Source organism: Myzus persicae, unplaced genomic scaffold (assembly GCF_001856785.1).
Source record: "Myzus persicae strain clone G006 unplaced genomic scaffold, MPER_G0061.0, whole genome shotgun sequence".
Taxonomy (NCBI): Eukaryota; Metazoa; Arthropoda; class Insecta; order Hemiptera; family Aphididae; genus Myzus; species Myzus persicae.
Genome location: NW_019101653.1, coordinates 218,412 through 245,625, shown reverse-complemented (window position 1 = coordinate 245,625; position 27,214 = coordinate 218,412). Strand labels below are relative to the sequence as shown.

At 33.9% G+C, this 27,214-nt stretch overlaps 1 protein-coding gene across 2 annotated transcripts; it reads left to right on the top strand.

Moving 5' to 3' along the window:
- Positions 1–1,007: 1,007 nt before the first annotated feature.
- LOC111029950 (dual specificity protein phosphatase Mpk3) lies at positions 1,008–26,199 on the top strand. 2 transcript variants are annotated; one of them, XM_022309214.1, is made up of 5 exons: positions 1,008–1,423; positions 1,504–1,985; positions 15,040–15,422; positions 16,314–16,449; positions 23,534–26,199. In XM_022309214.1, exons 2-5 carry the CDS (start codon positions 1,589–1,591, stop codon positions 23,881–23,883), a joined length of 1,266 nt encoding a protein of 421 aa, XP_022164906.1. In that variant the 5' UTR covers positions 1,008–1,423; positions 1,504–1,588; the 3' UTR covers positions 23,884–26,199. The 2 variants fall into 2 exon arrangements, with proteins under 2 accessions (XP_022164906.1, XP_022164905.1); XM_022309213.1 differs by having other exon boundaries at positions 1,008–1,985.
- Positions 26,200–27,214: the final 1,015 nt, after the last annotated feature.

Genomic DNA, 27,214 nt, shown 5'->3' with positions numbered 1-27,214 from the left:
ATATATTATATCAACATCAGTGGTGTGTATCATAAAAAATTAGGTGTTCCTCAAATAATTTTAGGAGAACTATCCCTCATTATACTGTTATACCGACCTATAAAATGTCCTGTTTTTCTTCTATCAATACCCACCCACGACCCACCCATATTTAAGGCGTTGTCTGAGGAACACTTGGACCCTATGTTACGTGCCACTGTTATACACACATATAATTTAACAGTTAATAATTCTCCAAAAATTGAGGAATTAAACACGCCAAACCAGACTGGGAAATCATTTTTGTAGTAAAATGATTAATTTCGAATTTACATCTATAAAAAAACATAGTATAATATAATTTCCTATAGATATATATTATAATTGGCTGTTGACAGGGCCTCCTCAATAGTGGCCTAGTTGTCCTCACAACAGACTTAAGGGATAAATTTCGACGGGGACGCCCCCCTCCACCACGCACAACCGATTGCACCACCGATTGAAGGAGTAGCCGACAAAGATTTTACTTAATGAAAATTTGTTATTAAAATTAAAAATAAAACAAAACCATATCTTCGCAGAGTATGTCATGATTTACAACAACAGTCTAATGTATTTTATGAATAGCCAATAGGTACCTACTTAAATACAACCAAATGTCTAATACAAGAAATTTTTTTTTATCCTATTTATTGAACTGTCCATAGTCCATGGTCCATCAAACGATGAATCAAGCAGCTGTGGTCTGGTCTGTACCTATAATACCAGTAATACTACTGAATTGTATCAATTTAATTTCGTCCGTGCTAACACCTATTCCACACCTACGCTTAAACAAAAATTAATGGTCCACGGGTCAGACGGTTTTATTTGAATTCGGACGCGACGGCGCTATCTATGGGCGGATGACCAATGCGCTGCCACGCCGATAGGCAGCGCTAGAGTCCAGATCAGTTGCGTGCGGTTGCCCGACAGGTAGCGACGGACGCGTCGGTGTTCTGGACGAGGGGCGCCGCGGGTTTTCTTGGTAATTGGTATTTGTCGTGCGCGCCGCGTCCATATTCCGTTCTCACCGTGTCCATGTTTTTGTCATCGCATTGACGCATTCACTACATTTCAGCGATCAACAGTTCCACTACGACTGCGTGCGCAAGGCGAACGCATCGGCCGCCGCGCTCCTTGTGATCATCTCTCCGCCGCCGATTTATCAGCGTCCTTTACCATAAAATGTTGTCGTAGTAGTGTGTCGTGTGTGAGCAGTGTGATTTTGTCGTTATCATTATCGTGTAGTTTTCGATTTAAATCTTATTCGTACGATTCTTTTCAGTCTTCGTAATTTAATGAAGTGTTACCTTACCTATTTTAAAAAGTACATTTCTTTTTATTGTTACTTCTCTAAAAAGATGATCCACGTTAACTCTTAACCGCGGTCGTTGAGAACTAGGTACTGTAGTTAACACTCATTTAGTACGCTGTAATGCGGCATATTATTTAAAAAATATTAACAAATTAAAACATTCGTAGATTCGCCGCGTGTGTTGTGTGTCCGGAGCATCAATGTGCGTCTAGAAATTTTATTTTTCGCAGTGGGCACCCAGCAGTTTTCGAAATGCCTGCTGAAGATGATTCGTCCGTGTTATCCAACATCTGTGTGGGCTGTGAATGGCTGGCCTCTGAACTGTCGTCCAGTAACAAGTGTCAGTTACTCATACTGGACTGTCGTAGTTCGATGGACTTCTCAGATTGTCACATCCGCGATGCGGTCAACTTCAGCATCCCCACTATCATGCTGAGGAGGTTGGCCGCTGGTAAGATCGACTTGGCTTCCACGGTAAAGTGCACTGATCTCAGAGAGCAAATTGTCAATGCATACAAGAAAAGCGCATTTGTGCTGTACGGTGACGAGCGCTTGGACGATCGCAAGACTACTTCACCCGTATCAGACACAATGATTGTGTTGGCCAAACGGTTGCTGAAGGATGGATGCAAGGTTCATTGTCTGAACGGTAAGAGTTTCTTAAGATTATATTTGTGCTATAGCTACCTATGCATTTTTTTATTATTATATAATTTAGTTCATACAGAGAGGTACCTTGATTATTATGAAATGTTTCTGTACTTCAACCTATATCTACCATAATGAATACTACCTATTATGATTTTAAACATTTTATAATTTTCGTAATGATAACATTTGAGTTATTTCGAGTGATAATAATTAAGTAGGTAGTTCACACATTAGTAGTTGTATATTAATGATAATTCTTATCTGACTTGCCCTGTCAGTTAGGCAACCGATTAATAGGATTTTAAATTTTAAAATATGGTATGAGCTTAATGAATTTAAAAAATACCATTCAAACTTGTTGAATATTCCTCGGTAGTTGCTAATGGTAAAAATGTGTTTTTTTTTAGAAACTACAATTTAATTCCAGTAGATACCTCAATATTTTATTACTTACATAATAGGTACATATTTTTTCAGTCCCAAGCTATTCAATTCTATACATTTATATTTATTTTATTGGTTAAAACTAATGTATTCAACTTTTTATTGTACATCTACTAATTACTTAGTAGGCATTAAACCGCTTAATATTACCTATTTTATCTCATTTAACCTTTTATTGTATTAGCAATGAGTATTAATTGTCTCAACTAATTTGAATTTAATGAATCTACTAATAATAGATATTGGTATTTGGTATTGCGGTTACTATAAACTACCAGGTAGTTTTTAAACTAATTACCTATAATGTTGTATTGTTAATAATATATTAGATTGCAATTAGTTCTATTATTGATATTATGCTTAATTTAGTATGTGTGTAGGTATCTAGAATAATTTGGTTCATTATTTACCTTTATTTTATTAATGAATTGTATGCTTAATAATTTGTGATATTTATGTTAGTTCATGAAATGTTTCTTTTAAGTTCTTTAATTAAATAATCATGACATGATGTAGTTTTTGGAGGAATCTTTTCTTATTAAAGTAATTAAAATATTTTGAAAAGGTACCTACCATTAATCTTAACAAAATTATGATATTTTACCTTAGTAAAATAATTTAGAAACCATGTGGTTTTTTTTGCAAAAGATAATAAAGTTGTCTGGTTAAATTACTTTTATAATTTTTATCTCGTTATTATTCCTTTGTGTATTTACTCATATTAATTCTTATTTACTTACTAGTTACTACCTAAACTGAAATGTAGGTAGTTATTTGAATATTTGTTATGGAACATTTGGGTACCATTCCTTATTTACAATTTAAAATTATTAACCAGTGATAGAAATGGAGTTCTATGAACTTCTTAATATTTTCACTGTATTTAAAACAACTATTTTAAGATTTATATAATTTATTTATAAAAAATTACTGAGTATTGAAATTGAATAACATTAAATTATTTTTATTTGTAAACTCATAATACTTTATACTGTTAAATTACAAGTACCCATTAATTATAATTGATAAAATATCTTTTTTTGGTATAGTAATCGTTGTAGCCTGGTAGTATAATCTCTATTATTTGTACATGTATACATAATATCATATGTATATGTACCTGCATATTGTATATAATCATTAATCATGGTCTCTCAAAATTGCATATTATAAAAATAGAGGGGATGACACAAAAATAATTAATAAAATTGAAATAGTGAAATTTGTTAATTAGTTTACATGATAATTAGTAACTATTTCATATTGATAATACTTGTTGCATATTTTATGTTTCTAGATTAACGGTTTCAATAAAAAATTGAACATTCTTTTGTTTTCCTGACTTAATGTGTTAAAGTAAATGTTATCTTTATTTTGGTTTCTAATACGTTGGTTCTACCTAGGTATACAATAATAATGTATTTGTTTATGTATGGTTTCATTAACTCTTCTTTTTAGTTATAAATTTGTTTATATTTTATTGTATTTAACAATTTGTTAGTTATGATTTTGTTGATTTGATACTTGCAAATCTTGTATGTTACTATATTTTGTACCTACCCATTCCTGGCAGTATGTAAATAATCACTAATTACTAATTGCATACCTATTATATTAACTCAACTATAACTTGTATGTATAATTTATTTCTATTTATATTCAAACCAATTAATAATGATACAATGTAGGTATTGAAGTAGCTTTCACTTTCCACTAAGTTTTCTTACTACTGCTGTAATTGTAATCGAAAAATATTATTTATAGAAAGGGTAGATATTATTTCTTAATGTTTACCTCACAAAAGTGTGAGTGCTTATAGTTAAGTCAATATTTTTATGACCACTTTTAATGCAATTTTAGTAACGCATTTCTATCATACTCATTTTCCGTGGTTGTACAAGTTATGTGTAATCCAATAGTACCTACAAATGCATTATGAATAACATTGGAATCTAAGCCAAGGCGCACAAGTGAATATTCATGGAAGTAGATTTAATTCTATGTGGTTTGTAATGATCGCAATGCAATGGTCAGCCTTTTTTCGGGGAATCTGTATCCTCCCCTGTCGCCACCATACTAGTGATATGCGTTAAGGAAGTCGGCTAATAACGTAGGAATGTCCATTTCGTCATTTGTGCGTTACAACCGAATCCGATTTATTACAAACCGGTATTGACCGAAAACTGTGTTTGTTTCAGCGGAACTCTCCTCCGACTGTAGGTGTGAACGCATCCTACGTGCGTACATGGTCGGGTCGGCCATAAAGCTACGGTTACACACACGCAACGCACGCATAGGCGTCGGTCCATGAATAAAGACACTCATTTTGTGTGTGTGGCTGTATAGTGTATACTAGAAGATCATAATGAAAACAATTTTTTTTCGGTACACTCCTCATACACACACGCACACTTATTATGTATTATAATAATACGACCGGTGTTCATTCATATTTTAATGAACGTCTTATTATTATTATTCATTCAATGGTTGCATCAGTTTTGTCGATCTCGCCTGTTGCTGGAAACCTTCACGGTCAACTACCACTCGGTCGGTACCCATCCTCGTTGTAGGTGTTGTGACCTAATCAAGGTCGTTTGCGCGACCGGTTAGATAGTGTGCAGTGAGTTCCGCAGGGTGCCGCCGGGAGGTACCTCCGGGAAATCATTTTCTTTTCTAATCCGATCGATTTGTTGACTCGTCTCCAGTTTTTAATCTCCCAAGTATAACGAAAGTTTCAACTATATGTCAATACTGATGTTGTTATCAAAAATGCGAAAAATATATGTTCTACGTTAGATCTTCTAGATATGAAGAAAATAAATAATGCACGTACCTTAACTCTTAAGATGTTTTGACATGCTGTGTCCACGTTTAAACGAAATGTAATCGGCTAATAACTTGTTACTCTTTTTTTCCATTAGAAAGCTTATGAATTCTGAGTGTTATACATTTTTAAAAGTGCCAGTAACTTTCGACTTTTTGTCTGCCCGTCAAAACATTAATGGAAAGTACTTATATTATTTATATTTCGTTCGACTTTTTCGTAAAACTCGTTCTGTTACTTGTAACCCCCCTCCTAAACGAGAGTTGTACTCTTTTGTTGTGTCATTTATTATTTTATCTTGAACTTGCACTTGGCTATATTATTATATCACACTTTGGTCTTTCTTTAGTTTTCGGTAATTATTGTGTTAGTATGTATGTCTTGTTAGTCTAATATTGCACGCGTTGATTTTGTTAAGTTTAATTTACGATAAATGATTAGTAATTACTAATTACTAATTAGCGTTTATGACTTCACAATTTACGCTGTAGAATTCACCAATATTTGAGTCTTGATATAATCAGCATAATGATTGTTGTTAATTTTCAATTTCAAAGTACCACTTTTTGTTCTAATCAAATGCAAAAAAATACCGTAATTATTTTTCGTAAAATAAATTATAGATGGTTTGGTATAATCTAATATACATAATACAATTATTATACTTTTTTTTAATGAACATATAGTATGTGAAGCTGTGACAATCGTTTTTTAATTATCTCTGTGCATTGTCATAAATAATAGTAGATATGTATATTATGTATGTGTCGTTAGCAGTGGTGGCGCCAGATATTTTTATTGTAGGGGAGGGGGCGGCGATACTGGCCCAATTTTTTTCTGGTGGGACATTTATGTATGGCTATTGGCTACTCGATTACCCATTCATTTGTTTATACCATATTTTCAAGAAATTATTGCTATGTATAGTTAATATATTATTATTAATATAAACAATTATTAATTTTTAGGATAACATTTTTTTATTAATATTATGAATTGCATTAAATTTATCCACAAGCATATCTAAATTAAAATTTTTAGAGGCTTTTTTTCAATAGCTAATAATTAATATTGCGATAGATTTTAATTTTTCATTAGACATGGTTTCTTAAAAATGTTTTAATTTGTCTCAAGCTTGAAAAAGTTCGTTCTGCTTCCGACTCGTAAGTTGTTGTTAGTGTAAAATGTTAACTCTAGCTTTGAAGAGTAAAATCATTAATAAATGTTGTGTACTATTTTTTTTACAACTTACTGTTAAAAATGTAAAACTGATTTTTAGTTATAATTTAATAAGATAAACCTTAATTTGTTTATGTAAACATTAACAAAATAATTCAAGTACCTACCTGCGAACAAAATATACCTACTGCACAGTATTGTTTTGCTAAATTTATAACTGCGGGTTATTAATATCTTACATAATATACCTATGTATAGTGAAAAAAATGCTTTTATTAGGTACTTAAACTTTATTAAACTTGTTTATAAAATATGCTTAATAATATACAAAATAACTTTTTTTATGCATTGTCTGTATCTAATCGAATTGCGTGTCTCAATCGTCCACATTTCTCACTCTCAGCGAACTGCACTCACTCAAATATGTAAATGCATACAAATCCGGACCTTAGTTAAAATAAATATTAAGTTTATCTCGTTTGACGAGGTTGAACAATAGTTCAACATGTAAATACCGTTATACGATGTGCCGCATGATTTCGTGGGTGGAAATGAATGTAGGATCTTGTTTAATGCGATATGCAAAATCAGACAGCATAGCCCGTCTAGTCTGTATATGTATTTGTATAATACGCCTATAATGTCCAATTCTGAAATAGAAGACATATTCCAAGTAATATTTACTTTCGTAGAATAATAATTTTGAATATTGTGTATATAGAACTATAACCACTGATTATCGATGAAAATCAGTTGTACAAATAACAAGGTTTTTCGAATAGAAATTGATGTCAATCTGTATACTGAGCTGTATTCTCCTGAGATTCTTCTCTATTTCTCAAAATAAGATGTTGATGTCTGATTGTCTTACACAGGGAGACTCAACCTTTTTTCCTCGACAGGCCACTTTGGTAAACAATTATCTTGGAGCGGGATAACAAATATTTATAAGTAGAAATAATCTTAATCTAATAATATTATTTTGCTACTCAAAAGTATACATTATACGATATACATATAGGTATATATTGGACTTGTTTTATTATCGTTTATTGATTATTGAAAAGATTACAAAATAATTGAGGTTAGGTAATGATTGAACTATTTTGAATATTTTGTTTTATTTCAAAAATTCGTAATGGGCGATGGGCCACATAGAATATCTTCGCGGGCCGCAGGTTGGGCATCACTGCTCTAATACGTGGGGATTTAGAGGTAACTTAAAGTATTTTTTATTTTGATACCTATTATATGTATATTTCGATACCATAACATGTAACAATATAGTGCCTACTGTATACATAATATAAAGAATATTACAATATGGTTCTTTTTTTTCGAACTGCCCATATTATATCAGTATTTCCGTATAATTTCCGTAAAATGCACTGTTGGTGTTTCCTATTTACCATGCTAGTTAGAATAAGGGTGGCCGTAAAAAGTTTTATATTGTTACCGAAAATCGTTCATGGCGTGTATACACCGTTAACCTATCGAAACGACTGGCGACAGATGATCATTACACCGAGAGTCGGATAAAACGCGATCACAGGAAGTCTTATTATTATTATTTTAAGTATTTTCTCATCGTGCACAATTGGCATAGTCACGACGACGTCGGACCGAGGGTACCGGAAACGGCGTGGCGGCGGCTGAGTTGCCTCATCGGGGGCTTGTCCCGCTCCCGTCTCGTTGGCGTGTTTTTATCATTCATCCGTCCTGTTTGCGTGCGTGTGCGTGTGTTGCCGCCGCCGCTCTCAATGGAAACGTCTTGCCCGCCGCCCCCTCATATGGCCGTGTAAGGTTTCCGGCGCGCGCTTAATGAAAACATTATTTTATACATATATATCATATACCGGGTAAAACGATTCGCGTGGGACTGCTACGGACCGGTATACGGTTTATTTTTTCTTATGATAAAAAGTTCCTTTTCTTTATAATATTCTACTATACCTATCAGCTACCTACAGTAATCGTAAAACAGCATATGGAAAATAACGTACCTACGCTCGCACGTGTTTCGATTTTGCAAAACGATTATAACATAAAAATAAAATCATTGCGGCTAATATTATCTGTATATTATTTACGTTATTCGCGATTGTCGCCGCGCGTGGGGACCTCGTAGACCTTAAACATATATGTAATAATATGCAGATATATGGACGAGCTAATCATCTAGGTGGATTTCCGGGGATATTATTTGAGTTGAGATCTCTAATGAAGGGGTTGGGTGGTTAGCTATGCGGGATCAGAATCGCTTATAAAAGGTGGATGCAATTTTGGTTATTGTGCCTATCTGTAGATCGGAGTGTAATATAATATTTATAAACTTAAACAAATGGAAGTCAATTGATTGGTTTAGAGTTTTTTCGATTTTTAAAAGCTATTGTAATTATTTATTAAAAATTCTATACTCCGCTGTCGTCATCACTCGGTCTCCGCGCTAAGATCAATCGATTATTGTCTCGAATTAATTAGATGGATCTATTATAATTGTATATTTATATGTAGTCCGGACTTCCGGACCCAGATTAGAGGCGGCGCTTCGCCAAACCAGGCTTGTTAACAGAACACGAAAATACGTACGTCAAATATAGATCATATATTCATATTATATTTTATATTATATACGTCTTAATGTCTATTTATATGTACGCAGTGACATTAAGTAGGCGGTAGTGATGGCGGTGGCGACAGTGACTGGTTTCTCGGGATGCTGTGTGACAAGCGTTTATTAATTACTGCTAATCAACTATTTTTTGTCGTTCGCGTTCTGTGGTGTATATTTCGCCGTTCAATTCCAAATTGTGTTCAAATGCTTATTTTTACTTATACTTTTATTTTTTTGATATATAGTGTGTCCGAAAAGTCCCGGTTACCTCAGATAGCTCCCGGTTACCTCATAGCTCCGTGATAAATAAAAATATTTTAATGGAGTTTCTCATACGTTAAAGATAAAAAAATTGAATGTAACTTAGTTCGACTTCTCATGTTACAATTTCAAGTAACCTAACCTATAATTCGGCTATTTTGTAGAATAATAAACATTATACTAAATTAATGTGCGTGTAGCAGAAATAATATGGCAGTTTTCGTTAAAAATTCAGTATTGCTGACATTGTAATACAAATATTGTCATTAATGGTATCGTCCAAAGTACATATTCACCCGACTATTTGTCTGGATTTTAATGTAAATTGTTTCGGTTTGTTTGTGATTAAAAAACTTCTATCCAACTAAAATAATTTACTTAATCAACAAAAAATAAAACCTGGCAACATTGCAGCCGGTCGTAATACTACCTACATCTTGCTGACAGCTGACGACATTCGCGAATAAACCTGCAGTTTTCTACGCAATGAATAAATATTCAAAGTTCTCCTGGCGGGTCACTTAAACAACGTGTAAATATGTTATGCAACGAGTATCTACCTATAGAGTATAGACTTTAATATACATTAACTATCCATTATCGGTACAAACGTATATAACGTACACGTTTTTGTATCGGAGAATGTATACACATTTGACATTGCCGCCGGACATAACTCAAACGATTTGGATTATGTTCTTTTTCATGAATCGCATTTACGTCATTCACAAGACGTGCGCGCCAGTCTTTAGTTAATCAATGATAAACCGGAATCGTCAATCGGTCGCAGCAGTAGTTGTGTAGCTGTATAATTTTAGTCGTTTCCCACGCAAACGAGTCAAAGAAACGGAAACTGCTCAGGATAGACATTATGTTTTTTTATTTTATACCCCCACGCACATAAGGGTACAAGTTATGGTTTACCCGTTTTTCACGTTTTTAATTTAATATCGTTATTTTGAATGATATTTACAGAGTTTATTTGAGTGAGTTATTTTTTCCAACGGGCGAAAAGATCCAATTGAATAGCCGGAAAGAGCGCATGTTTTGTTTCACAACCAAACTGCCTGTATCCGGCGCGTGCGCATACGTATGTGTTTATCCTGCCGTGTGTTTTTAAACTAAACCGGATGTACGTTTCCGGCATTTAGGATCCGTTGCGCGCTTCCTTTTCAGCGGGAGGCCTTGGCGTGCAAAAACCAGTACCCCGGACACGCCTAGTCCGAAAATAAGTCGCCCGGTTTCCGTTTCCACTACTGCTGGGAATTCGAAAAACATACAACCTATTTTAAAAACGTACGACTCTGGTGCGGATTTCTCGCACTCTACGTTCATTCTTATGAAGGATATCCGGTGGTGCGTCTATAAACACCCATTTTATATTTAGACACTTTGAATTATTTACCATTTGCAGTGATCAAAAAATGTATATGACATATAGAGGTATGTTTTCTTTTATTTGGTGTTACTGTCAAGTGCCTACTAGGGAGTAGGGACTAAGTAGTTGAGACGTAAGCTTTCTGCATTATGCAAATCATGTGCTTGGTTATATTATTGTTAGGATACCACTCTACTAGCAACCACTGTTTTACTTGTTTGTTTAATATAATAATATATAACGGATTTAAATGTACTATGATTAGAATTTTCTATTGTACGACAATACATTTATTTAGAATGCAATTAACTTTGATTATTCTGTTTAATTACTTAGATCTATTATTGTGTAATAATAATAATAACTGTTCTACTTAAAGCAGTAATATACTACATTTAATACGTCAAAAAATGACCTATGGTTTATCTTATTATATATTTTAAACTTTAAACTCCGCGTCACGAAACACCAAGCTAGATAATATGCCTTTTATTTTATAAAAATGTTAAAATTATTGAGGATTTATTCGTGACCGATCACTATGGTTGTGGTTAATAGTTAAATTTTTAGTGTTGTAATTTAAGATGGTGAGAGTCATGATTGTCATTTTATTAAGTAAAATTAATTTTTATGTAACATAAAACGAAATATATAATTAAAACGATAACCACCTTAATAAATACCGTCCAAGTAATTAGGTATATAAAACTATAAGAGTAATGTTTGGATTAGATTCCATTGGTTTTGTATTCATTTTACATTTTATTCATGATAATATTATTCATTATTTAATTGAATAGTTCAATAATATAAAATAAATACCTTTATGAGTGTTATTAATTATATTTGGCCACTTGTGTTGGGCAGCAGGCGTTCAATAATAGTAGATAAAGATTTTAAATGAGATTATTTCGAACAACAACAAGAGTAATGAACCTGCAGGTTTTCGAGGTGAACGAATATTGAAACATTTTCATAAATAATAATAATTAATCTATCACATTATAGCAGCGAATACAAATTAGTGCTACGGTGTATCAATCGATCGCATTCTACGCAGTGAATATAAAGAATCTGTTAAAAATATAATCAATTAGAGTTAAAGTTAAGAACACTTCTATTCGATCATTGATGGGGAGGTTAAGTTAACAACAAACCCGGTCCAGCATGTGAAGTATTTTCCGAGCGGTGCGCGGTCTGTGTTCACAGTAAGTTAATAATACGCTCGGAGTTGACCTATATATTTGTATGGGCCTCGGCCGGAGGATCGATATAATCGGGCCTCTGAAAACGCGTGGGTCGTTGCTGGTACGACGGCGGTGGGGTTTATTTTATAAAAAGGTCTTTATGTAATGTAGAACGTGTTACGTGATCACGCGCCTTGCCTCCGTCAGGTTTTCATATTCATTGAAGCGCACCTCGTGCCCCATGGCAACCAGACGATGGAAATACCACGTGCGGTGCATCGGCCAGCACTGTCCGATCTCCTGTCCCGTGCTCGTTATTGTTTACCGCCATTTATTTTTACTAGGAAAAGATTTTTCTATTAAGATTATTTTTATCAACCACAACGACGGTGGGCGATTTTGAGTTTGGAAAAATACAATTAAAACCGGTTAACGTGTGCCATATATCGAAATTTTTGTCCGAGTAGGCGTTCCGGGGGTTGTTAGTTGTTAATACACGTGGGTCGCCATTATGTTTCGTCTTGACCTATTTTCATTTATGATGGCGCGTATATATATGTTCTCGACGAGCACCGGACGCACTTGTTTATTTTTCATCATAATTAAGATGTTTTTATTCGTGGTTTTTCGTATTTTTGCTGTAACCAGCTCAAGAAAAGTGTTCTTGAGTGTATCGAGTTGTATAAAGCGTTACGACGATAATAATAACAATACAAAAAATAGATAGGTTTGTTATTTTTTTTCCCGTCTGGGGATTAATGTGACCGGACTCGACAAACACTCGGTGCCTATGTATAATATATAATATGTCCCGAGAATAAGAGTATTGGGCGTTGGTGGTGGCAGGGTACGTCGTCGTGGGTTCGTTAATAAATCATCCGGTTTTATTGGCAGCCGGTTTCCGGTGGGCCAATTTTGATTTCCGGTCGGGTGTCCGCCCGAGTTGTGCGTACCATACGTCTCTAATATTATATATTGTATACTTGAGCCGGTCGGTGTTGGTCGATCGATGCGTCGTTGTTGCAGCCGCCGCCTGGTCTAGATGACGATGAGGACGGGGACCCTTTGTGAGAAGCGCCAATGTTATTTACCACGAGGCGATCAGGAGCGGTGAAGGCGGCGCCCACTCATCGCGAACCCACACATACACTGTTACAGGGAATGTTTTCTTTACTCTGACGAAATGGAAAAAAACGAGTGCGTGCGTGGGTGGCGGAAAATTTGATTTGAAACTAACATACGTTAAAAATACTTTTCGTAAACCTCGATGAGGATTTTTTTATTTTCTTTAAGATTAAATATATTGTCTATATTTGCGAGTTTGTGTTTACAGCATAATATAATATCGTCGGTCGTGGTCTATTCGTTCGGAAATTTGTTGACGAAGCCATTTCTAAATGATTTATTTTCATCAATTATCTAGATAAAATCGTTTTCGCCATACTTCCGCATTTATTTATGTTTTTTACCGTGTCGATATTTTTTTTGCTATTTACGAATTCAATCATTACTAATAGTATTGATGGACGAAAATCAATGAAACTGTTAAATATTTAAGTAAAACGCGTAAATATTACGATATACATAGTTATTTTGATTTATATAAAACTGTTTGTAACTTTTTCCTCGGCATGTAATGTCAATAATAATCGAAATTTAACTCTATACACACATTTAAATAGCATATCGTCACTTTTATTATGTTTTTGAATTTAAAGTTAGAATATTGTCGGTCCGATTATGTGTTACGAACTGATTTCTATGAATAGTCCTGAAGCGTCAGGATGTTGTTACCATATGTTGGAGTATGTTGAAAGACACACCTCGGGGTTAGAGAATATTATAAATTACCACTTATATACTTATTAACAATGAACTAAACATCTAAATAAATATCATCCATATGTTACGACTTATATGTTGTATGATATGTATTATAATGCAAGCAAAATAGTTGACGACGTTAAGTTGTTAAGAATATAACTATTATAATATGTATATATGAGTAACGTATATAAATAATGTTGGATTTGTATTAAACACTTCAATAAATCCATAAACAACGAGTTTTGGTCACGGCTTGTTACTAGAGGTTTTTATGTCTAGTAATAAATTAAAACATTGAAGCCTCGCCTTGTAAATAATGCAACTGATGCACTGAAGTCATTGAAAAGGCACGACTAAAATAGGTTTTCTATGAAAACAAGCCCTTTTATAGCAACGGTATGTTAAATTTTCAATTATAGTGTCTTCAGATATAGCGAGCAAGCTGAAAAAAGAACTACATATTTATTATTACGATTAGGCATGTCAATTTGCGTAAATTTAATTTTAACATGGGAACTTTTTTTTGCATTATAATACGAAAATTTCTAAATCATTATGAAAACTATACACGCATTTTATTCGTACCTAGCTATATCTTTTAATTGGTTTTTATTTTTTTTAAATTGTATTTGATGTATTTTAAGTCAACTGATGAACTGTACGAAAGTAAATATTGATATCCACCCCCTCCCCTCAAACAAACACTTCCCAATTAATTGATCACCTATATTACTTAATAAATGATTATCTTTTAATGGTCACTATTCATTAACTAGTAACTTTATTTCCACATAACTACACTCTTTAGAACTACAATATAGAATTTCACTCGATGCACAGAAACCCGCTACTCAAATATAATGAAAACGTATCGCGTTAAAATATCGTGAACCGTGGTGATAGACGTAAGTAATAAATACAATGTTGGTCGGTACCTACTCGTAAAAAGAGTTTATTTATAGCAGTAAGTATTAAGTAATAACTACTGTTAGTTATTACTTAGTAGACGTGGTAATAGAAAACTCGTTAGCTCCGGAAACAGAACGATAGTTCCGGACTTCTGTTAATCGTATACAGATGCATACGTGTGAAAATAAGTTTTTAAATTATACTTAAGAAGGACAAACAAACTCGAAAAAATAATTACTATCTATTTTTATAATGTTAGTATTTAGCCGAAAAAATTGATTAGGTTTCAAATAGTTGTGCGCTTTTTACTCCTCTGTGGCAACATATACTTGATAAGTGATCAAAATACCATATAGATTTGTGGTTTCTTCTATACTTATAATATTTAAGCATTCAATAATGATAATGTTAATAATTTTTTTTCAGAGAGTTTCGACGCGTTCCAACAATCGTATCCAGAATGGTGTGAATCGTTCTTGGAACGTTGCGCCCGGGCCAACGACGACATGACTGGTTTCATTGGCGATACAGACACCCTGATGGGCTTGCGGTCGCTACACATCACCCCATCGCTTGTGCCTCACACCCGGAACTCACGCCGTCAGCACCAGTTGCTGTCCGTGCTCAGCACATCGCCTGAGAGCTCCGGTGGTTCAGACATCGACAGTCTATCTGACGTGGACAGTTCCAGTTCGATACTTGGCTACGATGAAGACCGTGACTTTCCTGTGGAGATCCTACCCGACCTGTTCCTTGGTAACGCGACCAATTCAGAAGACTTGGAATGGCTCAAGAAACACCGGATAGAGGTAATTTCATATGTCCCGTAGATATAAAGAAATTCCTATTTTTTGCAAGCTTTTTCTAGTCTTTAAGTAAGGCAGCGTTTAGCCGATTAATCTTGTTAAGGTACGGTTTCCCTGCAGCGTTTGGAAGGACAGTCATCGCTGTACCGCAGATAGTCGCTGCCTAGCCGCCGAGCCTGTTCCACTGTTTTAACTCTGTAAGCCGTAGGGTAACCCGCGTACCTTAAGAAACCACTTAAATAATATTATTTTTCCAAACGACTGGCTTATTGTGTGTTATTATAAAAATATCTGAAGAATTATGAAATATTAAAAAAATATATTTAACTAAATATAGATAATACTTATATAATATAATATTTTATCTTATATTGTAGAATATAGATACACTGTACACTATATATATTATTAAAACAATCGTATTTATACTTTAATAATACATATTTTACCATTGTTACAAGTCAAATCAAATTAAATAACATGTATTTTATACAAAGAAATAGTTAACGACTGTTGACATTTAGAATTTGATTACCCGACATTTTATGTAAAAAAGCACTATTAATACGTTAATACTTGTAATGTAATAAAATATAATATTGCAATAATAACAATATTATTTGTATTTCATGCCATATTTTTTAGCTTACTGAATAGTACTTCATAGTTTCATACTTATATAATTAGTTGTCTGTTTGGTGAAATAGTAGATGATTTCTAAATGGCTTTAAAAATAATTTTTGACTGCTAGGTATAAATTTCATTCAATAAGCTATAAAATGAACCAGCAAATTATATACAAATAAAAAAATTCTAAACGGGTTGTTTAACTGCAAAGGGCCTGAATGTATAACGATTAATAATCGATTTGGTCGTTTGTTTTTTTTTTTTTAGTATATTTTGAACGTTACGTCGGACTTGCCTAACACTTTCGAAGAACAAGGACATATCAAGTACATGCAGATACCCATTTCCGATCATATCGGACAAAACCTTGCCAGCTTTTTCCCTCAAGCAATAGAATTCATCGGTGAGTTTTTTATACGGTACATTTTTCTATCACTTAGTTTGCGATCGGGTCTCAAGTTCGTTTTATTCCCTGCCCTGGGTGTGTCGTCTGCGACGATGGCTTACATGTAGTTGGTACGTATTACGTATTTTTATGATGTATTATCATGCCCCAGGTGTTTGTCACTGTTTCGCCGAAATATTAAACGCAATAAACGTCGCTACTGTGGGCGAGTAAGTAGTGGGTTTTCGCACACGCTCATGATTTTATCCCGGCTAGTCTGTTTCGAAATTGAATTGTGAAAAAAATTATATGATGTATGTTGGCGGCGGTAGTAATGAGTGTTGAGAAAATTTAACTTTGCATAGCGTTTTCTTGTTGTTTCCTTCTAATCGTATGTGTTACTGGTTGTAAAGACAGGTTTTCATTTAATCTGGCGTAACGACACTACATTTTATATCAGCTATTCACTGTTTATTGTAAATTGAACATTTCCTTTTTAAATTTAGATCTCTAAGTGGTGTGACATTTTTTTTATTGCAATTTCCATGGCGCAGTATACCTTAAATGACGATGACGTGATGTATCGTTTCAACCGTGTGAGTTTGAAATATTACCGATTGCGCATGCACGTTAGATTTTCAAAACTTTGGATACTAACAATGCCGAGGCACATCACATACAGGAAAAATGGGTTATGTGATTCATAAAATATAATAAAAGATTCAGTGAGATCGGTATGACTATAGTTGTTTATTCTTTATTACCTATATATTATGGTGATAAATATATTTTAAATTATACTCAATCGTTTTAAAGAAATGCGTAATAAACATGGCCATGATATTTTTTTTTCAAATGCTAAATACTCTCGACTCTCGAGTGTTAGGGTTTTGTTTTATTAGTTATTGTTATTTGTTGAAATATTATTTTTGGCCGTATAGGTAATACGGTTTTAAGTCATAACCGTTAATGTGGTAGTAATTGCGAGTACATAATATTATATTTAAAATATTTTCATAAATAGATTACTGTGAATCGATATCGGCGAACGGACTGCTTACAAGAAACACGTGTTCCAGGAGTTCTTGGCGACCGTACATTTTTTTAACGCCTTAAATAACCCCGAAAAGAATTTTAATTAAACGTCCGTCCGCCGCTGTACGATGCGTTAAAATTACGTTTATTTTTTTCCCGTCGTGCACCTATAATTAAACGCGTATTTGAAGTATATATTTAAAAAAACGTCTAGCGTGTGATTTCTTGGCAGTGTGATATTATTTTCATGAAATTTCTAACTCTGGACACATATTTAGTGGTGGTGTCGTTATTGTATATATGCACTCTTTACTCGTGGTGCGTGAGTATATTCTTGTGCGCGCGCGCTGGTAAATTCCGTGAATGAAGACGCCCACGCAGTCTGCCGACGTATATGTCGGAATGGAAGTGCTCCCACGCGCACCGGATCCACGTTATAACACGCGCACGGAATTGAAACACGAAGTGAAACTTTTTGGCGGTGGAGTGGGGAGGAAAGGTTGGCGTCCCCATCAACAAGTTACGGAATACCGGGAGCTGGGAGGGGTGGCTGCGTAGGAGTAGTAGGAGAGTAATGTTTTGAAGGGTGAGGGGTAGAGAGACATTTTATCAATGAACTGAACCTTTGAATGAGAGTGGGCCGTCTCGTTGGTCGTTGCGCGCGTGCGCTCTCGCACCATGTTACGATCAATATCCGGGTCAAAGCCGTCCGTGTATATGATGGTATTGTCTGTAAGGGGAGGGCCGCCGACAGTGCACCGCTACTACACCCCCGCCAATGATGATAACACGCAGTACACACCACCCTGCCGGTCCAGAGACGAAATATCTCGACCCTTTCGCGAAAATGTCGGCCACCGCGTTCGAGAATGTCGGTCACTATTCGTTGACCCTACGAGGTCTCGCAACTCATCGGATCGTTCATTGTCGAACGACGAAGGTTAGCTGAAGTCATTGATTATTTAAGAGTTGATTTTGTGTATAACATTTGCACTACCCTACTACAGTATTACACTAATGTAAGAATAAAACAATTTGGGGTAAAATGTAAGAATAAAACAATTTGGGGTTATGAGGTAAACGGATGTAATAAAAATACATAAAAGTAAAGCCTCCGCCCTGATTTAGGAACATATAATAAGTGATCATTAAATATATTTTTTGAATATCTTGCCGATTTTTGGTACGTACAAGATTATTTATTAATTTCGTCAGGTAAATAATTTAGTTACAATTTTTAATAATGCTAATTGGAAGTTTGATTGTGCATCACAACGTATTTTTTCTTCTACCTAATCATATGTACCCGACTTTTTGACCTTGGACTTTTTGGTAGTATAACTGTTTCACATATGCCTTTTCCATCAACCAACACCTTTAAAATCTATACGACAACGAGATCTTTTCTCGCTCTTTGTTGTAAACTAATTTACTATACTGTCGCGCGAAGTCGCACGTTATCGAATTCATTAATTCGGTAACTACTCGTGTATTATTATTATAAAAATATACGAAGTTTAAATAAATTAAATCTTTGTATTATACAGACAACATTATTGTAGGTATAATAAATAAGTATTTGGGTTTAACAGTTAAATTGTGTGATGCAACCGACAACCGTGTGTCTTCTATACTATTGTTATTATATTATGTAAGTTAATAATCAAATATATGTATAAGTAATGATAGAATAATAATATTTTTTTTTAAACATAAATCACTTTATTGTATATTACTATCATTGTAAATACGCATTCATTAGCACTAATATGTTCATCGTATTTAATTCGCGAGTACATGTATTTTGAGTTATAAATAGATATCCTAATAATACATATACCTATCGCACGTAATAAATAAAAACTGCTGACACAAAAGTGTGAAATAAAAGAAAAACGTTTTGTATGCATTTTTTAATCAGATATATAATGGCAAAAACAGTAAATTTAACTCCGCAGTCGACTTGGCGTCGTTTGCAACGATTTTAATCTACGCCGTGCCTGCGTGAACACAACGCGTGTAGTTTTTGTCGTTTCTGACTCACTGGATTAGTTCCGGCGTGAGATTTCTGACGTCTATACACACCGGGGAAGGAATGCAATTAATTATGTCTGTAGTCGACTGCGTGTAAACTACACTATTAATTAGGGACACGGATACAATTTATAAAGTTTTCGCGGTTTACGTATTTTTGTCGTTCCGAAAAAATAACGGGTTATTATTTTTATGATTTTATATATTATATGCATTTGGTTGTTGACTAATCATAACACTTATACATGATAATATTTAATGTAGTATTATATAATCGTATTTGGTAGCCGGTGAGGAGTGTGTGTAGAGCCGTGTAGGCAATCGACGGCGCGAGTAGTGGCTGTTTATTTGCGCCACTGGGTGCGAGTAAGTAAAAATGAATAATTAATAATAATGAATAATAGTCATGATAAATTTCGAAACACAATATGATGACGATGATGGTGATGAATTGACGAGACGAAGTCATACGTCATGGGTAGTCTGTTTCAGCAACGTTGAGTTGGACGGATTTTAAACGAGAAAGATATTTCATGATGATAACTGATAAGCATTTGCGGATGTTTGTGTCTTGCCAGAGCCGTGTAACAATAGATTTGTCCACAACTTTTTTCAATGTGGTTGCGCTTTTATCGAGCTAATCTCCCGCCGGCCGCTGTCTCATCGAATAAACATTTTCGACAAACTAAACAGACGCCATTACACTGCTCTCTCCCGTCGTCGTCTGACGTCAGTGAGTACAGAACTTTGCATGGTTCCCCGGATCTCTTGAAAAATTCATATTATTATTGAGTTTTTGACGATTCGAGTGCAGACGGTGATGTGTACGCAATGGTGAATTAAATATGCATGTGTACCAATAGTTGCCGAGCCTCAAGGCAGTTCAGATTATTTTTTAAGGGCCAGTATACATTGAATACATTTTTCAGTAGAAATCGTTGTTGTACGTTCCTTATTCATATATTTTATACGATATACGCCTAATAAATAATAATGTATACAATATTATACAATATACTATATTTATATACGTAAAATACATCTTATGTACGGTACGGGTTTGATTTTTTAATGATATTACCTATTTCGTAATATTTTTTCTTCAGTTTCAAACAATAATATTAATAATAATAATGATATACGACGGAAATGGATTTAAAAAAATTACACAATAGCACGGCAGTCGGTCGCGTCCATACACAATGGCCGCAACGTACGTAATATATGTTATTATTATACCTCGTAGCGGATTCCCGCCTTCCTGTACGCGTAACGTCCTGTTGATATTTCCGTTTTCATTTTCCCGTAAGCCATCTACATATGCTTAAATGCTCAAGTACTAAATACCGTGTGCACTGGGCAGCTTGTAAAAATAGTTTTTATATTTATGCTATCTCGAGATTAGTACGTTGAGTACGTTGAATACGGACGCCGTTAGTCGTTGCTTTAATTTCCGTTAAAGCACGTTGTTAACTTGTCAATCAAGTTAAAACTAGGATAATTTTTAAAAATTTCAAAACCTAATTCGCGTGTCTTCTGCTTGCAAGTTGTAGTAATCCACGTAGAACAATTACTAGAAGTAGGAAGTACTGCAATAGAAAAATACTATAAGTCTAAAGAATATAAATTTGAAAACATAATTTATAATAGTTTTATGTTTTATGAAAAATCGGGAAATCCCGAAAAATCCTTTTTTAATTCCCTACATATCCAATTATATTTTATTACAGATGGTTTATAAAAGTACTTTTTCCAAAAATCAAAATTTGAATGAATGGGTACATAATATTGGTAGAGCTGTCTCAGTGAATTTACCGGATGTGTATTTATATAATATATAGTATATATTATATATAAATATATTATATTATGTCCATTGTCCGTGAGTGTGGGCAATTCTTCGAATAAAGATAACAAAGATTGCGCAATGCGTTCTTAGATTTAGATTTGCCCATTGTTTTTTTAACCGAAGCTAAAACGCACCGCCACCACCGCAAGTGTGTTGATTTTCTCACGGTGCTTTTTAGTCGTGCCATTTAATAACATTTCCTCCGTGCGTGTACACACGGCTACGCAAGTACTTAGTGGTTCTTAAACATTTAACGTTTAATGATAATATTCCAAGTTAAATTATTTGAAACCTTAATGTGTGTGATCTGGATACATTTACGTTGTTAATAACTGAATTACAAACATGTTTTTTACAAAAGAATAAGACAAGAAATTTAATTACACGGTCTTTATTATTGTTATTTTTACTGCCTTCAATATTTTAGTTATAGGATCTTACAAACATCTTAAGTTTAAAATAATGATAAATTATTATTTTACTACAAAAAATTGTATCAAATGAATTCGTACTTGTACATTCTAATCAATTTGAATGAACGCCCGTTTCATAATAGACCTAAACATAGGTAACAGTTAATTGGCATTTAGTTCTAACTGCTAAGCCACGAATTCAATAAAAATGTATATTAACAAAATATTGGAAATTAATCATTATTTGCTATTAATTTTGTATATAACACTTACAACGTACAACTTACAGTTTGTCTTGTAAACTGAACATTTAAGTTCCGAATACTATTCATGCAGAGTAATTTAGGTAAAATATTTATTATTATTTAACTAATGTCTAATATCATTTCCACCAATAATTAAATAAAATGTTGCTCAATAGTCTATTGAATTCAACATCCTAACGGCGGCACGGCGCGACATCCAGCCTATAGGGCGCTTGGTATTAAACATTTTAACACCGGTAATTACCGGTGTATCAAAAATACCGCCGGGAGTAAAGTTCACCTACTCTTGGTTTTTACCTATTTGACCTTAGTATTAATAGGTATTAGGTATAGACAACTGATAAGGAATTGTATATTCGTACAATCGTGTGTCGACGGCGGCGTACACACGACCCGCGTAATTGGTTCGTAGTGTGTATATTATTGTATTTTGTTATCGTCGTCGAAAACAAACAGGTGCCACATCCGTCCGTAATCGATGTGGGTTTTCAATAATAGCTACGGAAACAATCAATTTTAATGCTAATAAACTATAAAGTAATAAATAATAATTAATAGTAAAAACACACACCACTACACCAGTCGTTAAATATTGTATTTGATGCGTGTTTGTTCTTACCCGGGTCGACCGAAATAGCGATATCTGCGAATTCAACCATTAAGTATAGTATTATTATATTATGCACACATGCCACATGTATATTGTGAATTGTGATATAATAATAATTACCACTATTTCCGTGACGCGGGGGCGCTACTATACCAACGTGGGTGAAATTGCTTAAGTACGAAAATAACCACGTGTAATAAAGCCGACGAATCCATGGTAACAACTAACAGGTAACACTTGCCTTTAAATATATACCTCTTACAGGCGTTTAAGTACTCGCGTGTATATATTTCAGGAGTCACGTGGTTGGTCGTGATTATTGGTGTTGATTGTGATCGACCGCCGTGTCGCGTTTGTAGGTGGGCCGTGGGCGGTTGTTTGCATTTGCAAATTATTTGCAAGACGTCGCAGAGTATGACTTCTATTATTATTATTATCAGGGTTGAAAGTTGTGTTGTATAACACACATTTTTAAAGAAATAACCGACTGGGTAATGCAACTCGCAATGATTAGAATGCACGTGTGTAGGTAATTTGTCTGAGGTATATAGGTATGTATTTTTTGGACAACAAACAAGCTCAAAACAAGTAACCGTCGAAAACAATGTTTCCGCATCATTATCGCATATTCAGATTTTCAACTGAAACATCAATAAATATTTCGATGTTTGTCTTTAAAAGTTGTTGTGAGGTATAATGTTTTCTTAGTAAATTGAAGTGATGAATTATTTCTTTTCAATATTGTTTTCCAGCAACCCTCCGACCCTTCACTCGATCGCAAATTCAGCCGAGTCTCTGGAATACATAATAATAATGACCAATTATTGTTTAGTATTTTAATCCACGTGTACATTATACCTAATAATAACACAATTTGTTGGGTTGTTCGTTGCAGATAAGAGTCGGGCGCAGAAAAAAGGCGTCTTGGTGCACTGTTTGGCGGGCATATCGCGTTCCGTAACGGTGATGCTGGCGTACCTGATGGCCCATCGGCAACTGTCGTTGAACGAAGCGTACAACATGGTGCTGAAGCGCAAAGCGAACATCGACCCGAACTTCCACTTCATGCAGCAGCTGCACTCGTTCGAGAAGCAGTTGATGGACGCCCGGACGCAGCCCAAACAGCAGTCGGCCAACTCGACGGGCTCGTCGACGTCCAGCTACCTGAGCCCGCTGTCCACGGCCGTACAGAGTCCGGACAGCGGCATAGAGTTCGACCGGTGGACGCCCGGCACCGGTGGATGAGAAACGTTTGAGGGCGACGACACACACCGACGATCGCCCCAGACCAAGTATCGCTTCTGACCGAAGGACGCCACTTCATGTATTATTCTACCATTACTTACTACTACTTCTACTACTACAACAACAACAACAACGACTACTACTAGTACTGCTACTACTACTACTACTTTTTTTTTTTTTATCTTGGTATCGTCGAACCGGGGGAGAACTGCCTATGCTTTGCATTCCCGCCGGTCCGCCATCGTGCGCAATCGTATGTTACAATAAACTACAGTTTTCAACTTACAATACATACAGTACAAACTTGCTTAGCAACCTACATATTTTAATTTTTCGGGTCGTAGCTTATCCTTTTCTCAGGCCGGCTAGCCAGCCCGCCGCCGCCGCCTTTGTAGTCCTTTGTAGTTCCGTACTATGATCCATTGGCGCGTCTTTGGAACTCTACCTCCTCCTTGGTATTTTCTTGACGTACCGTTTAACTACTTCCCATTTCTCTCGACCATTTTGCATGATAGGTATGATCGACTCTGGCGTGATGTCCTCTCCTACTGTGGCCTCGAGTTCCGCGAGTCTTCTAGCCCATCGCCCGCATCTGCAGAAAGTATGTTACAGAGGATAGGGCCAATGACCGATCCTTGTGGTACACCGCTAATGACTTCTATGTCCCCGGCATCTGTCTCTCTCGGAAGTAGTCCCTTAGCAACTGCACGAGGGATGGTGGTGTGTTAACCTTGCCTCTCCGATTTTGTCCCAAAGTTACTACTACTATTACTACTACTACAACTACTACTACTACTACTACTACTACTTTTATTGCTACTATTACTAAGCAGTCGTCAGTCTTCATTTCCTAAACATTTTCGTTTTTTTTTAGGTCTTAATAGACCTACCATGATTTTTTTTAATTGAAAACCTCATAAAAATGTTACTAAATTTTATTCTGCGTGTAAACGTATTTTTACTTAACGCGCACAACTTATTTCGATTATATACGACTGCCCCTCCTTCATTTTTGTCAATAGCGCTCATCAACTTATTATTATTTTAAATTTTAAATCGCACAATTCTTTAAATTATTATTTTATCTGTACTGTTAAGGACTAATATTATATAATTTTATTAAGTTATACCATCGATTATTTTTCTCAAGATTTATTACATACAATGTTCCAAGCCAGTGTAACTACGCTCTGAAAAAAATTAATAAAGAATTTTTATCATTGCGGTTCATTGACGAGGTGCTGAAATATTATTTTTTGTATATTATTCATTCAAGTATTACATTAACCACCTGCGATGTGGAACGTGTTGTCTATTTAAAAATAATTGTCATTGTCATTGTTATATATTTTATACTTAATTTATCTATGTTGTACTGTAAATGTTTATATTTCTAGACTGATTTATGGTCCGATGCCATTTAATTTATTCATTCGGACAATTTTAAATTAGCTGTATTATTGATGACGATCATGTTAATATTATATGATTGATTGTGTGAAAATCAATTTTTTCTCATTATCTTCGTTAGATTTAGATCTTAAAAATTTAAATGTGTTTGTATGTCATTAAGTGTTGTAACTATTAATTTATTTTTTAATTCAAATTACAGTGTTTATACATTACTTTATTATATTATATTATTATAATACATTTAAAAGATTTTGAAAGTCTATTCCATATTATAAATAATAAATTATAATATTAACATGGGTTACCACTTAATGAAATGATGGCCAATTGTATAAAATTTTAAGATTTAAGCAAATGAATGTATTTTGTATTAGGCCCTATATTTTGTAATTATAGTGCCATAACCAACCTCAGACGTTTGAGGTAAACAATATAAATGTGTGTTACTGTAAATGATTATGATACATAATAATAATAAATATATTTAAAAGTATAATCATTGATTAAATTATAAAGAATAAATAATATGCTTTCTGCCTTTTTGTTTACAAATAATCTGTAAATGAACATATTTCCACTTATTTACTGACGAAATAATTTGGTCTACCAGTGAAATATACTCTGGGCCGTCTAACTGGGAAGTTACTTTTTTTGGTTATTAAATCATTTTGAACTTATTTTTTTTTTGTTAAGTTAAATCACATTACTTTTGAGTGAAAAAAGTAACTTTATTACAATTAATCATAGAAGCTATTATGTTATCAATTCATTAACTAAGTAATGACAATCAACAACATGGGATTATATTGAATATTTAAATGTTTATTTGAGAAGCAATGAAGAATTAAATAACTTACTATTCTTTGTTTTAAATGTATTTTAAATAAAGCATTTTCCAAATGACTACTTCTTACACACATTTTTTTCGTTAAACAGCTATTATAAAAATGTTGCTGTCAGAAAATTGTAACTGTTTAATATATTATTACATATATTATCAATTGGTTCTTAATTATTTATGTATTAACTAAATACAATAACATGTAATTACATTACCACAAAATTACTTATAATAAGGGGTGTAACAGAAAGAACTGACTAATGAATTCACTTTTCTTCAAATCAATGTTTAATATTTTTTTCTTATTTATGCACATGCGCTACATGCCTACATTTATAGGACTTTTTTTTTATTACCGAAAATAAAAAATAATATGTTACAATATTTGTTATTGGATAAAATAAAAACAAACAGAAAAAAGACATGTGTCAGTGAACAATGCAAACTGCTTGTTCATTATTTGTGCTATTACCTTTATTTAAAAACAAATATTTCTCCAAATAGTAGATTCTCATTTCCAGTGTTCAGCCCAGATAACTAGAAATATAATATTTTCTTTATAAATTATAAATTAGATACAGTTTTGTAAATAGATGCAGATGGATATAAACATTTAAATTTTTATGTAGATTATATTTTTTGTTTATTTTTTTATGAAACATAAGAGGATAAATACAAATTTGTTTATATTTTAAAATTTTGAATAATATAAACATAATCATAGTTTTTAGTGAAAGTGTTTTAATTATTTTTGTATTCATATGAAAATAGCTTTATTAGTAAGTTATCCCTCTGAAGGGGTCAAAGATCTTGAAAGTTTAATACAAGATTCATCAGCTTTTTTCCAAGAAAATAAGTTTAGCATTAAACTTGCCCATACACAATCGATATTATTAACCATGTATAGGTTAAGTTATATTGAAAATATCAAAACCGCTTTATATTTATTGACGGGGTTTCATGGTAATCAATAGTATTAATCATCATGGGTAGCATAAGTCTCATTCATTTTTTATAATGATTTATCCCCAAACAATTTTGTGATTATGCTATTAATGCAACAAACTTATTCTCACT

Coding starts and splice junctions, on each gene's coding strand:
- LOC111029950 (XM_022309214.1), top strand. CDS start 1,589: ATGCCTGCTGAAGATGATTCGTCCGTGTTATCCAACATCTGTGTGGGC. Junction 1,986..15,039: donor CAAGGTTCATTGTCTGAACG/GTAAGAGTTTCT, acceptor ATTTTTTTTCAG/AGAGTTTCGACGCGTTCCAA. Junction 16,450..23,533: donor TCAAGCAATAGAATTCATCG/GTGAGTTTTTTA, acceptor TGTTCGTTGCAG/ATAAGAGTCGGGCGCAGAAA.